Raw genomic sequence first — 14398 nt, 5'->3', positions numbered from 1 at the left:
TTTTTTTTTTTTTTTTTTTTTTTTTTTTTGGTACCGAGGATCAAACTTGGGACCTTGCACTTGGGAACAGGTAGTGGCCCCACTGAGCTGAATTCCTGGCCCTGATTTGCCTTCTCTTTTCCTTAGAGCAGCAATGTATGATCTAATTTCAGTACATTTATTACACAAAACAGATGCAATATGGTTTTGCCCCATTCTAAGCTCCTAGGACAAGTCAAAAGTCAAGAGTATCAGCTTTCTAATTTAGCAATCACCACAGCAACAGCAGCCTTTTTCAAAGAAAGGCATATAGTTCAGGTTTCAGCTTTTGCTATACGTATCTGAAAAATGTACACATTTATAAATGAGTAATTCAGGTATGTCCATGGCTCTAAATATAATGAAAGCATTTACAGCTTCCAAAATACCTAAATTCCTGTCATAGTGAGGTTAAATTAAAATATGGAGTTTGAGGACGATTTCTAGCATCTACATAGCAAACTATAAAATAATAATAAAGTTTAGCTTATAAAGGTTAGTTTACAAGATCAACATTTTTTGTTTGTTTGCTCGCAGTGCCAGGGATCAAACTCAGGACCTTGCACTTGCCAAGCAGGCACAGCACTGCTGAACTACATTCCTAACCCCCGTATATTTTATTTTTAATAAAAGAGTTTTAGTATAAACATCTCCTGATCTACCCTAGATTTTTATATATGCTTCTACTTAATAGCAACAGTCTCTTCCAAAAAGTTCTAAGAAACCTAATCCCCAGTACCAAAAAAGAAAAAACTTCTAAGAAATAAAGCACCAGAAAAACAGAACTTTGAAAAGGAATAAAGTCAGAATCATATCTTGGATTTTAACTTCCTAACTCTAAACTTTTACACAAAGAGTTGACCATCCTCAGATACACAAAAATGCTAATAGATCTTGGAAATTTCATAAACTAACTTTTACACTGTGCAGACTTTTACTTCTGATGAAAAGTCCTAAGGAAAATTCTTCATTCCTTCATTTTAAGTATCATCATACAAGGCTAACAGAAAATAATGACCCAATTTTAAATTAGGCTATTGTTCATACAACTCTTATTAATATAATTGAAACACAACTGTGTACTTTAGCTCACACACATCTATTTATTCATCATCCTAGAATATTTATTTTGAGTTTAATAAAACATCACTTTGTGAAAGCAGGGTAGTGTAGAAGTTAAATATGTAGGCTATGTTCCCACTATATAAGATGTTATCAATGGGAATAACTGAGTGAGAGCTAAATGCAAGCTACGGTACTAACTTTGCAAGTATGTAGAAGTCAGTCTATAATTATGAATTTCAAAATAAAAGTGTTTCTAAAAGTTCAGGTTGTAGAACCAGACCACCAGTGTTTGAATATAGGCACAATTGCTCATTAGTTATGTGACTTCTACAAAGCTATTAATCTCTATGTTTCACATTCTTCTTCTATAAAATGAGGATAACATTATTTACATAAAGACATGAACATATGGAAACATTTGCAATTGTGCTGTCACATCGTAGGCACAAATCATCAGCCATTATTGTTATTAGGATTACTTTTAAATTTATTTTAATATCACCTTTAGCCCTAGAATTCTGTAGGTTTAACATATTGATATTTTTGCCCTACTAATGTGGAAAAATACTATGTAGAATGCAAAAAAATAAAAAATATTGGCAGTCCTCAGGGCAAAATCTTAGCTCAAGACCTTGTCTTTTCTCCATAACTTAGAATTCAGTGTCATATTTATATAACATAATTGTACTTACTCTTTCAAAAATGAATACGTCACAAAGAACCACGCTGCTGGTGACAAGTCTCACTTTATGGTCTGGACTTGATAGTACTACATTAGCATCATCGCTACCAGGTGGATAACCTGGCCTTATTTGGAAAGATCTCAGAAATGTAAGATTTTGCATTTTCCCTACCCACTCTTACCAAGGCCTTGAAGATGTCAGGAAACTCTTGCTACAATTTATATGTCCTGCACTTTATCAGCAGTGGATGTAAAAGAAAAGTTTTAAACTTTATACCTGAAAACTCCTGCTGGGTCACTGTTTTTCCTTCTTTTTAATTTCCTTTCACATATTATTTTCTAACTGTTTAATCATCTTTATTCCTAGTTCCCAGGGTTAGTGTAAGGATTATGTGAAATAAATTACACCAAAGCACCTGTGTATGTGGGCCAGAGTAAGTATTTGATGCACTTTTCTTTCCTTCCTAACCAAGAATTACATGGATTATCTCCATCAGAGTGCAATGCAAATGAGGCATTCTAATTAGAATTTCATAAAGAATATAAAGGCAAATTTATAAACCCCTAAATCTGTCTCTGTTTAGTGTTTTTAATGAAACAAACATTATATAACCAGATTCTGATTGTTCTTTCCTGTTCTATCTTAGTTGAATTTATTCAAATCCCCGAATTTTAACTATTATGGTATCTTTTAAAACTTAGATATTTTAAACTAAAATAGTTCAAGAAACATCTATTATAAATAGATATCCTCATGAAAATTTTTTTCTTACAATTATTCCTAGCCTCACCTAAGCCTTATACAGTCATATTTCCATAGGAAATGTTTCTTATCTTCTTACAGTTATGATAAATGTCCTCCTCCCTCCCTTTCAAAATGTGAAATCTTTTCAGGAAAGGCAGATTTAACAAAATGAAACAACCACATTATTATTGCAATGTGCTTGAATATAACTGTGCGAGAAAGTGAATTCAGTAAAAGTGGTATCTTGTTACTGCAGTTTGCAACTCTCTTGTCTCTTTTCCAATTTTTAAAGCCAGAACAGTCTGTATGCTTCTCACAATATCAGTGTTTTAGCTGAATGTTCACCTTCTATTCTTCAGATTCTATTCTTAAAGTGACAAAAACATGAATGGGAAAAATACCAAAGCTTGATTTTTCAGATAACTACTACTTGAAGAGTAGTTTGGAAAAATTCTATTTTTACTTTCAACCTTTTTTTACTTAAAAAAAAAATGGATTTTTTTGTTATAATCAAACACTATGTATGACAGAACGGTTGATGAACCCTTTGATTTATTTGCAACTCACTTTATTCTCAAATGTAGCCATGTACCTAAGGATTTTTTTCTTTGGTCTGAAAATACAGCAAGACTCAGTTAAAGCAGCATGATTCTCTAAAACAAATTGAGAAACCTAAGTTTTAATAAAAATTGTCTGCAAATTAAACAACAAGAAGAATGAGTTTCTTCATTCAAGAACAATCTTCTACAGGACTTTTTCTCTTCTACAGGAGACAATAGTTCGTTTTTTTTTTAAATCGTAACTAGAATAATGGTTACCTTAAGAAGACATTATATTCAGGATAGAAGACACTTGTGTATTGGATCCATGCACCAGCATCTTCTTCAGTTTCACTTTTTTTGGCTTCTTTTACTGAAAACAGATTAAATGACTCAAATCTTCTTACAGATACATGTCGCAGACAGTCATCTGGGTGTTTCTGCTTCAGAACCTTTGAAATAAAATCAAATATTGTGGTTATATAAACATAACATAAGCTAAGTGTTCAAAATTTAAGTGGTGAGGGTATTTTCACGTCCAATAATGGTGGATTTATTCAGACCAACCTCCTACTAAACACAATAAGAGCAAAATATTTTAAAACAAACTTGAAGACATCAGAGAGCAAAGAAGATAGCAAAGATTTATCAGTCTGATATCTTTTTTTCCTCCCAGTACTAGGAATAGAACCAGGGGTGCTTTACCCCTGAACTACATCCCCACTCTTTTTTATTTTTTATCTTGAGAAAAGGTCTTTCTAAGAATGCCCAGTCTGGCCTCCAATTTAAGATCCTCCTGCCATAGCCTCCAAGTATTTGGGATTATAGGAGAGTATGACAAACCTCATTTACCAGTCTAATATCTCAAAAATGAGATAAGCCTAGAGAAGTGAGCATGGCTTTTGTAACTACTTCTCTCCTGGAGATATCTGTCAATTCCAGAAGAAAAACTGAGAAGATAAGCAGAACCTTTAATTGGCTGAGGAACTAGAAGGTAAAAGTTGAAGTTCAAACTTACCAGAGTAGAGGCAAGTATGTTTGCCTGGGCCTGGGAAGTGGGGGTGTGTGTTTTGTTTTATTCAATCAAATGACTACTTTTATTGGTATCATGTTGGAAACCAGTATTTGAAGTGTAGGAGAAAGAAGAAACTACTGTTATATTTGATGAGGTTAAGCAAAAATCCCAGTAGCTCTGGATCTAAATGAAAGTATGGTATAAAGTAATGATGTGGCTCGGGATTTAGTTCAGTGCACTGCATCTGCCTTGCAAGTGCAAGGTCCTGAGTTTGATCCCTGGTAACACACATGGGGTGGGGGGAGCACACACAAAGTAATGATGTACTTCATTTTTTAAAGCTATACTATATTTTATACTAAATGTGTACACATTGTCTCTAAATATGATCTCCTACTCAAATAAAGTAAGACCCTCTTGGAGAAATGTCAGGAATTGTACAGAATGAGCCTGGAACATCCTGCATACAAGAAAGCTATTTAAAAATTTGTATTTATATCAAAGGGACTCAGGATCCAATTGAATGGGGTCTATTTGCCAAAAAATAGGATGATATGAAAGTTGGTAGAGTTGATAAATGCAAATCACAGAATCAAAACACACTATTAGCTCACAGTAGTATTTTTAAAATGTCTCATTGCTGACCATTCAAGCATAGTAGAGAACCAACTTATTTTGAAAATCACTAAATAAGGAAAATTAAATATCTGTCTTCCCTACAAAAAGTTTAAGCAGAAGCCAAATTTCTCTTTATAGCAATAACCCAAATAAAAATGAAGAATGACCAAGGTAGACTATCACCATTTCCCAACTCCCTTGTCAATTCATGAATCTAGGCAATTTTCCTCAAGATGAGAAATAATCAGACACCACTGTGAAAACAGACACACAACTATATTTGGAAATTAAAAATTAGACTTCTAAATAACCCGCAAGCCAAAAAGAGAAAAAAGAAAACACAATGAGAATTAGAAAGCACTTTGAATAATAATAGAAATACATTGCAAATCATGAAATGCACTTCAATCTGTATTTACAGGGAAATTTATGAAAAGGCTAAAAGTTGATAAGCTAAGTATTCATTACAAAATCTAGAAAAAGAAGCAAATTAGGCTACAAAAGAGTAGAAGTTAGTAAAATAGAAAATATAAAGCAGAGATAATTAACAACACTAAGTCATTTCTTTGAAAAAGTAGTCAACAACAGTACTGGGAAAAAAAGATATTCATATTTAGTAGATTGAAATTAGATCCCCATTTTTACCCTATACAAAAATGAATTCAAAATGAACTAAAGACCTAAGTATAAGACCTGAAACTTTGGAACTGCTAGAAGCAAACATAGAGGAAACATTCTAAGTCACAAATAGAGGCAAGAATAGCACACAAAAAACCCAATCAAAAAATGGGCAAATAACCCAACAGACACTTCTCAAAAGAAGTACAAATGGTCAATAAATACAAGAAAAACTGTTCAACATCTTTAGCCATCAGGGAAATGCAAAGCAAAACCACACTGAGTTCTGGGGATTTACCTCAGTAGCACTGCAACTGCTTCACAAGCACAGGTCCTGAGTTTGATTCCCAGCACCAAAACAAAAAAATAAAAATAAAAATAAAAATAAAAATCCACAACCAGAATGAGTATCATCAAAAAGACAAAAAACAAGGCCGGGCGTGTTGGCACACGCCTGTAATCCCAGCACTCAGGAGGCTGAGGCAGGAGGATCACTGTGAGTTCGAGACCAGCCTGGGCTACATAGTGAGTTCCAGGTCAGTCTCAACTACATAGTGAGACCCTGTCTCAAAAAACAAAACAAAAAAAGACAAAAAACAGTAAGTGCTGCCGAGGATGGGGGTGAGGGTGAAATGAACCTTTCTACACTGCTAGTGGGAATCTAAATTAGTACAGCCACTACTGAAATTGGTCTAGAGGTTCCTCAAGAAACTAAAAAATAGACCTACTATGTGCTCCAGCTATACAACTCTTCAGTATATTCGTAAAAAAATTAAAGTAAGCTTAGAGTAAACCCATGTTTACTGCAGCACAAGTCACAGTAGCTAAGCTATAGAAATAAGCACCCATCAAGTGATGAATAAAGAAAATGTGGTGTGTATACACATGGAACATTAATTATAAAAGGAATGAAATTATGACATTTGCAAAAAAAAATATATGGAACTGGAAATCACCGTTAAGTGAAATAAGCCAGACTAAGAAAATATTTCATGTTTTCTTTTATATGTGGAATTTTAGAAAGAGAGAGAGAACAGGAAAGTAGAAGGGAGAGCATTAGAGAAAAAGGAAGGAATAAGTGGGAGGGGAAAGGGAAGGATGAAGGAGTTAACAGGAGGAAGGAAATTATCAAAGTATGTTATATGCACATACCCATTATTCCATATGACTAATATGCATTAATAAAAAAGAAAAGATAGCCTTTTAAAAGTTTCATATAAAAATAGTCTTAAAAGTCTTTACCCTTAACAAGTTCTTATTATCAGTCAACTATGGTTATGAGGAAGAAAAGCAAACTACTCAACTATGGTCATGAGGAAGCAAAACAAACTACTCAACAGAGCTTACACTAGTATCTTGTCTAAAATCCAAAACAGAAATATCTTTTTTTTTTTGGTACTGGGGATCAAACTTGGGACCTGGTGCTTGCAAAGCAGGCAGGAGCACCACTAAGCTAAACCCCTGGCCCTAGAAATGTCTTTTACAGTAATTAAACTACTCTGATATTAAGGTAATGGTACCAGAAATCACCAATGAAAAAAGATTTAAGTCACCAAATATTTAATACTACAAGGGGCTTTTATAATAGTTTAGTAAGTCCTATGATTTACAATATAACAAGGTGATACCCTATGGAAACAACTGGCAATATATTCAGAATAAATAAAATATTTTTTTATGTAATTCATGTTACATAAACATAATTACAATGTGAAATTACTTTGAATATTTATTTCTGGCTTAAAGATTCAGTTATTTTAAGGCCACAAATAATGTTTTTAGCTTTGACAACTGAGAGGATATATAAATCTTCCATCAAGTTAAGAATCTTATCACCTATTACTTCCAAAATATCTCTTCTAACCCCTATATATAAAAGTCAATATCCAAATGGAGTTATCTGAATTAAAGAAATTGGTTAAAGTCAAGGTATTGTCATTCTGTCAAATCAATAAGCTATTTCAGTTCATGTCAAAATGTTAAATGTCAGAAGAAAAAGAAAAAAGGCATTAAGTCCCATGGTCCCTATCCCTATAAGGTATATAATGTATGTAACCAAACAAAATGGAAGTCTAAGACCCATTTGTTAAACTGAATTGTTTGTGTAGACCAAAACAAAGTAGACTGAACATAATTTTGCAGGAGCCTTAACAATGTGCAATTGTGTACTAAAAGCAGAGTCCCTCAGAAAATGAGCAAGAGCACTGTTAGAGAACCTGTCCTCCAATAGTTATATGAGTATAAATACCTTTATAATCCTTTGAGCCCAATCTCTTCCCCTTTAAGACGAGAATAATAATGTCTACCTTGCAGCTCCTAAAACAGTGACACACGATAGTTGTAGATGAAAAGGCTTTTGTAAAAATTAAACAAGACAATATATTCCACATGGAAAGTCTCTACCTAGAATCAATACTCAATATAGTTAACTTACTTCTAGCTAAACGAGGCAGACAGAACACACATAATTATTTCCCATCCATACACAACTCCCAAAATACCAGTTCAGGAGCAAATCTGAAGGACAGAGACAACAAAGGGAAATGAGGAATGGTAACTAATTTGGCAGGTTGGAAAAAAACTGAACTCTAAATACCAGCAGCAGAGAAGCCAAGAAAAAACAAAGTCCTATCACAGACTTAGGAAAGACTCATTTGATGGAGGTAGTGGGCACTTAAGAAGAACAGGGTATGACAAGGAAAACAAGAGTGTAATAGCATGGGTGCTGCATGTCTCCAAAATGCTCATGTGTTAAAGATTTGGTCCCCAGGATGACACTATGAGGAAGTTGTTGGGGTTCATGTTCCTTAAGAGACTCATGCACTCATAAGTGGGCTTTCAGAAGAGGACTGGACCACCAAGATATTGCAGCTGTTACGTTATTGTTGTTAGGAGGCCTGGTCACAAGAGGCAAGTCACTGAGGGCATAAATTGAAAGAGTATATCATCTCCCTTCCCTCTTTCTCTCTTCCTCCTCTCTTCTTCTCCCCTCCCATCCTGGCTTCTATGACATAAGTAGCTTTCCTCGGCCAGATCCTTCCATCAAGCCTACCTACTTTGAACTACCTATCTATGGTCTAAAAATGTTAGCCAAAATAAACCTCTCCTACTTTAAGTTGTAGGTATAAATATTTTGTCCCAACAATACAGTAAATGACCAAGAAAAACAGGTATTGGAAAAGGAGGGTTGTTGCTGTGACTACCTGACCATGTGGTTTAGAAGCCTTTAGAATTGGCTAACGGGAGGACTTTGCAAAGGTTTGAAAATGCCAGCTAGCAAAGCCCTGGAATGCTATAAACTGAGCTTCATGGGATATTCTAGTCAGAGCTCAGAAGACCAAAATGCTGATAAAAAGGTAGGCAGTAAGACTAGGCATATGTGATTTCGATTGGGAAGAAGGCAGTTAGGCTAGAAGTCACATATATTATACTCTGCCAGAAAATTAGTCCACATTTTGCTCATGTCCTAAGACTTTGCAGGACACTATCTATGATGCACTAATTAATCTCACAGGGTAAATTTCAAAGCAACCCAACATTCAGAGTATAGCATGGGTACTGCTTGCTATATTTAATGAGATTTTATACTGAGAAACAGAAACAAAAAACTGATTTTAAAAGTTTGGCCAGAAAAAAACTGTAAAGTTGAAGCAGAGGATAGCTTCAATGCTAAATGAGCATTTCAGGAAAATAAGGATACCTTGAGGGAATCCTAGAAATCCACAACACCTTAGCCTTTGCAAGTTGAAGGCCCAAAAGTCAGAGGAGAGCCCCAAGAAACCATCCTTTAAAAAGGTGGCCACCAGGAAATTGGTTCTTTGGGGTTAGGTTCACAGTGCTCAGATATCCAGGCACTCAGATGCCTCTACAGTCATGTTCCAAGGGGTCCCACTACTGTTCAAGTTGACAGCAGATCTTGGCATCATTCACACAGTGCTGAAATAGTAGGCATGTAAAAGCAAAGAGTCAGGGCATCAGAGAGGCTTCCTTTCAGAAGAAGGCCTAGCAGGCCAAGCAGTGTGCCCTTGTAAGAGCAGCACATGAGGCTGTGACAGAGAAACCAAAAGCATGGTGGAGACCCCCAGAAATTGAGAAGCAATAAATATGGAACATCTGCCCTAGAAAGCTGTAGGCAGTGAGCAAAGACACCCTGAGAGGGAACAGGACTGTTACAACTAGCAATGCTACAGAAATGGGGCCATTCAAGCACTTTGAGCCTCCCATCTTGCCACCACCAGATATTTTAGGTATTTTGTCCCAGAAATAACAAAGTAACTAAGACAGAGGTGGTGGAACCTTTAGGAGATGGGGCCTAATGCGAAGTTCTTGGGTCATTAGGAATGTATACGTGAAATGAGAGCCTGTCCTCTTTTTTGTTTCCTACCATGAGGTAGGCAGTTTGATCTATCATACACTATTAAATTGCTCCTAGCACGACTACCACAGGCCTAAAATTAATAGATACACTTGATCATGGGCTAGATTCTCTAAAACTATTAGCCAAAATAAACCTTTCTTCTTTATAAGTTAATTATTTTAGCTATTTTGTTATAGTGATAGGAAGTTAATGCAAGGAATAAGGCTAAGTAGAGAAATACTGGCTGAAAATCTTTTTTTCTTTTTTTCTTTTTTTTTTTTTTGTTGTTGTTTTTTGTTTTTTGTTTTGGTACTGGGGATTGAACTTGGGTCCTTGCACTTGCAAAGCAGGCACCGGAATCACTGAGCTAAATCCCTGGCCCTGAAAATCTTTTAAGAGTAGCTAGATCCTCTGATTCCATGAGCAATGCCAAGTAACTAATTTCTTCTTCCCCATAGTGTAACGCTAAAGGATTAACTTATAGAAAAGACAAATCATAGAAATTCTGGTCTTAAACATCAAGCCCAGTTTAGAGTGACATAAGATACTCCTTAAATAATATCCTTTCCCTCATTTAGCCTTTAGATCACAAGCAGCCAGTCTTATATCTACCAAAATGGAACAAGAGAAAAGACCTACATATACTGATGTTTGGTATCACTCTACAAAATAAGTCAATTCCTCTAAAAGTTGCCCTACAGGGAAGGAGATGGTTAAAAATTCAGTCGGGATGGTTTAAAACCAATGCTTAATTCTAGGGTTCAAAAAGGATAATTCTCCTGAGAATGACAGCCCAAAATGAGTAAAGTTAGCGAGCACAAAACAAGTCAATAGGAAAAAATGAAAGTTAGGACTTTCTGTAAAATTCGTATTAACATGTAAACAGAATTAGGTCTATGCAGGTAGGTCTCAAGGTCAAGGGGAATCAAAGTTAGAAGAAAAATATTAAGATTCTATATTATTTCAACCATGATAAAGAGAGGGTATAAAACCAGGAGAAAAAACTAATGTCTCTTTGAAGAAGGATTCACCATCCAAAGACCCACCCACAAAACAGATGACTCAATGTAATCAAGAAGAATCATGACAATGATAAGTTACTATTTATTGTGAATCTATGATGTGACAGATTCTACGATAAACATTTCGCATATATAACTCATATACTCAAAGCAAGCCACTGGAGTATGTTATTATTCCCATTTAATAAATGAAATGCAAAAGAAATCAAGATTTAGAAAGTAAAAAGTTGCCCAAATTCTCACAGTTTATAGGAGATTTACTCATGCCATATCTGCTACCAAAAGGATTTAACAAGGATTACAAAGATGCACAACACAACAAAATAACACAACAAAAACATGGATGAGAAAGAAAAAAGGAAAGCCAAAGTGGGCTACAAAATGAGGTCAAGAGTAAAGTTACAACAAAAGTACATCCCATAAATATCTACATACTTAATATAGAAAACCAATAAAAAGCTAAACAGTAAGTTGCAGACCCAGGACAGACTAAGATCTCGGCGTGGCTAACGTTAGTGCTCTCTTTCTACTGGGCCAGAACACTGTTTAAATGTTCTATAGTTCTGCATAGTGCATACTGCAAGGTGAGTTAAAGACACTAAGATATTTTCCTTACTCCATTCACCTGATTCAGTAATAAATAACTTGAGAAAAGTAAATTTATGAAGGTAGAAAAGAAAAGGCAGAATGAAAAGCATCCTAGAATTAAGTCCAGAGACACAAAGACATAAATAAAATGTTTGAATCTTAGCTAGAATCACATCAAGAAAGTACCTAGACATAGTTGCTTCTAAAATGGAAAGAGAGAGAGAGAGAGAGAGAGAGACAGAGAGAGAGAGAGAGAGAGAGATATGAAAAAGTCTTGCTGTCCCCTTTTCTACCAGGATAAGGATCAAGAAGGTAATATAAAATGCATACAGTGAAATATATAAAAGCTCCTGAAAAAAATGAAAGAGTTTCACTATGGATCCTATTCAGCATTGCTGCAGGAAGTTAAGACGTGCCAATAAAAACCATAAAGGGTTCCTTAGCACAAGATCTACAAGTATGCTACATGACCATTTCCAAGATATGGTCTCTAGTGCCTATTATCCATATCCTACAATAGAATCAGAAGGTTCAACAGAGCACAAAATAGAGTAGCAGCTCTCTTAAATGACTATGTAGATTAACCAACATTCTTCATTCCTTCTGTTAAATATTCAGATTGGACTTTGTGAGCTGAAAGGTACTATAGTGGCTAATGCATTACTCTTGGCATTCCCTGTTGAACTGTTTGCTTGTCAACTTAAGTGCGCTGTTTCACAAACTTTTCTATACTAGTTGGTCTTCAAATAACAAATTAAATATTTAATAAATAAATTCTAATGGCAAATATTTAATTTGTTATCAATTAAATATTATAAAAATGAAATAATATGAAAAGAGAGATGTTGCTTCCACAAAAACTAGGTTGAATGTTTTGAAGAGATAAAGATAAATTTGCCTGATAAAGGCAAGTTGCTTAGCTGGGCACAGAGATTTGCATCTACATTCCCAGCTGTAGTACTGTACTCAGGATGATCAGGCAGGAGAATTGCTTGAGCCCAGGTATTGGAGGTCAGCCTGGGCAACACAAGACCATCTCAAAAAAAAAAAAAGTATGCTGCTTAAAATTTTACTATCAATGGAAAACCAATTGTAAAACCTGAAAAACTAATTATAAGTATTTAGAGGGATTTGGCACAAGATTGTAACTTCATTTTAGGATGTGTATCCTTTAAATTTTTATTTATTTATTTATTTATATATTGGATTGAACTCGGGACCTTGTGCTTGTGAGGCAGGTGGCAGCACCACTTGGCTAAATCCCCAGCCCAAGAATGCATATTATTTTTATCATTTGCTTCTTAAACTTCTCTAGTAACTAATCAAGGTAACAAGTCTTCTAGTACATAGCATCTTATGCAAGGGACAATTTTAGTCATTTACATGAAATTATTTTTCTGGTAGTCAAGGGTCTTTGGTGTTTTTCCTCAAAAGGAAAAAAGGTGTCATTCCACCCCATGATTGTTTTTTATTGAATATAAAACAGTACTAATCATAAAATACAAATTTTTCCTCTCTTCTCATATTATAGAATAGACTTCTATTTGACCATGGCATGCCATTCAATTCAAAAACATCTATCAGTTGCAAAGATGTTAAAATTTAAAATGTGTACCTTGGAATAGATGGAAAATTGTTTGAAAATAATCAGGATCACTATAAAAGTTTAAATACCAAGCAATAAAAACTCACCCTAAATTCCACCATTCAGAACCAACACAATGTTCGACATCCATAGACAAGTAGTTATAACTAACTTCAGAAGGGCTCTATTGCACTCCTTGTTTATGTACTATATTTTAGAGTTTTTGATACTTCCAGTTTTTCAGTATTGTAGAGTTATTATCATGAGCTCAGCTGTATCTGTGCATATTTATCCAATAGGCAATTTTTTTCCATTAAGTTTATTGATACATTTTAGGTACACATTATGATTACATTCATCCTTAGGAATTTGTACCTGTATATGATATATTTTGGTTCCTGTTTTTTTCCCATTCCCCTTCCCTTCCTTCTACCCTTCAACCTTTATTTACAAAAACTTTGTTTTGGTTTTTTCCTTCTTTTCTTCTATTTTTTCTTTCCTTTTTCCTTTCCCCTACCCCCTCCCTACTTCCCCTTCCCTTTTGGACCTTTTCTTCCTATTTTACATAATTTATTATACATTTTGGGCCTCATTTATACTTGTAGTTTCTCACACCAGAGAAACTATTCAGTATTTACACATGTGTGTCCTATTCATTTCACTTAAGAGTATGGCCTCAATGTGCATCCATTTAGCTATAAATGTCTCTAGTTTATTATTCTTTATGGAAGAGTGGTATTCCATTTTTATTTAAAAAAAAAAAAAGCCCACATCTTTATCTAGTCACCAGTTGATGGGCATTTGTGCAGGTGCCAAGATTTAGCTATCACAAATTGTGCAACTATAAATTAAACATGGGTACACATATATTGCTGTAGTATGATGCTCTTAATTCTTTTGGGAAGATACTCAGCCTGGAATAGCTTGGTCAAATGGGACCTCTAATCATAGTTTTTTTGAAGAATCTTTACACCGATTTCCACAGTGGTTGCACCAGTCTACACTCGCATGAATGGTGGAGGTTTCCTTTTTCTCCACAGCCCCACCAGCATTTGTTACTGGTTGATTTCTTTTCTTTTTTTAAAAAAATTAATCTTATTGGTACATTTAAGGTATACAGTATAATGACATTCATCATTGGAAATTTGCACCTTTACGTAATCTGTCTTGGTTCTTATTTTTCCCCATTCCCCTGCCCTCCCTTCAAACCCTCCATCCCTCCCTATCTACAAAGATTTTGTTTCCATTTTTTCTTTTTCTCATATTAATTCCATTCTCTTCTTTTCCTTTCCCCTGCCACTTCCCCTTCCCCTTTGCATCTTTTCTTCCTGTTTCGCATTATCTGTTAATAGCTATTAGTCCTTATTTATATGCTTTCGGTTTCTCACACTAGAGAAACTATTTGGTATTTACACATATCTGTCCCGTTTATTTCACTTAAGAGTATCGCCTCAATGTGCATCCATTTAGCTATAAATGTCTCTAGTTTCTCATTCTTTATGGCTGAATAGCATCCATTTTATTTTATTTTATTTTATTTTATTTT

The 14398-nt window shown here is 34.8% G+C and overlaps 1 protein-coding gene across 1 annotated transcript in view; it reads right to left on the bottom strand.

Moving 5' to 3' along the window:
- The window catches only part of Camkmt (calmodulin-lysine N-methyltransferase), a 371607-nt gene that overhangs the window by 352415 nt on the left and 4794 nt on the right, over positions 1 to 14398 (bottom strand). Inside the window, exon 2 of the mRNA XM_033763880.1 lies at positions 3329 to 3501. Coding sequence (XP_033619771.1) covers positions 3329 to 3501 — 173 coding nt within the window. The remainder of the gene's footprint in view (positions 1 to 3328; positions 3502 to 14398) is intronic.

The sequence above is a fragment of the Fukomys damarensis genome, unplaced genomic scaffold (genome assembly GCF_012274545.1).
Source record: "Fukomys damarensis isolate Sample0158 unplaced genomic scaffold, DMR_v1.0_HiC HiC_scaffold_2, whole genome shotgun sequence".
Classification (NCBI taxonomy): Eukaryota; Metazoa; Chordata; class Mammalia; order Rodentia; family Bathyergidae; genus Fukomys; species Fukomys damarensis.
The sequence above is the reverse complement of the archived record's forward strand: the minus strand, read 5'-3'. Positions and strand labels throughout refer to the sequence as shown.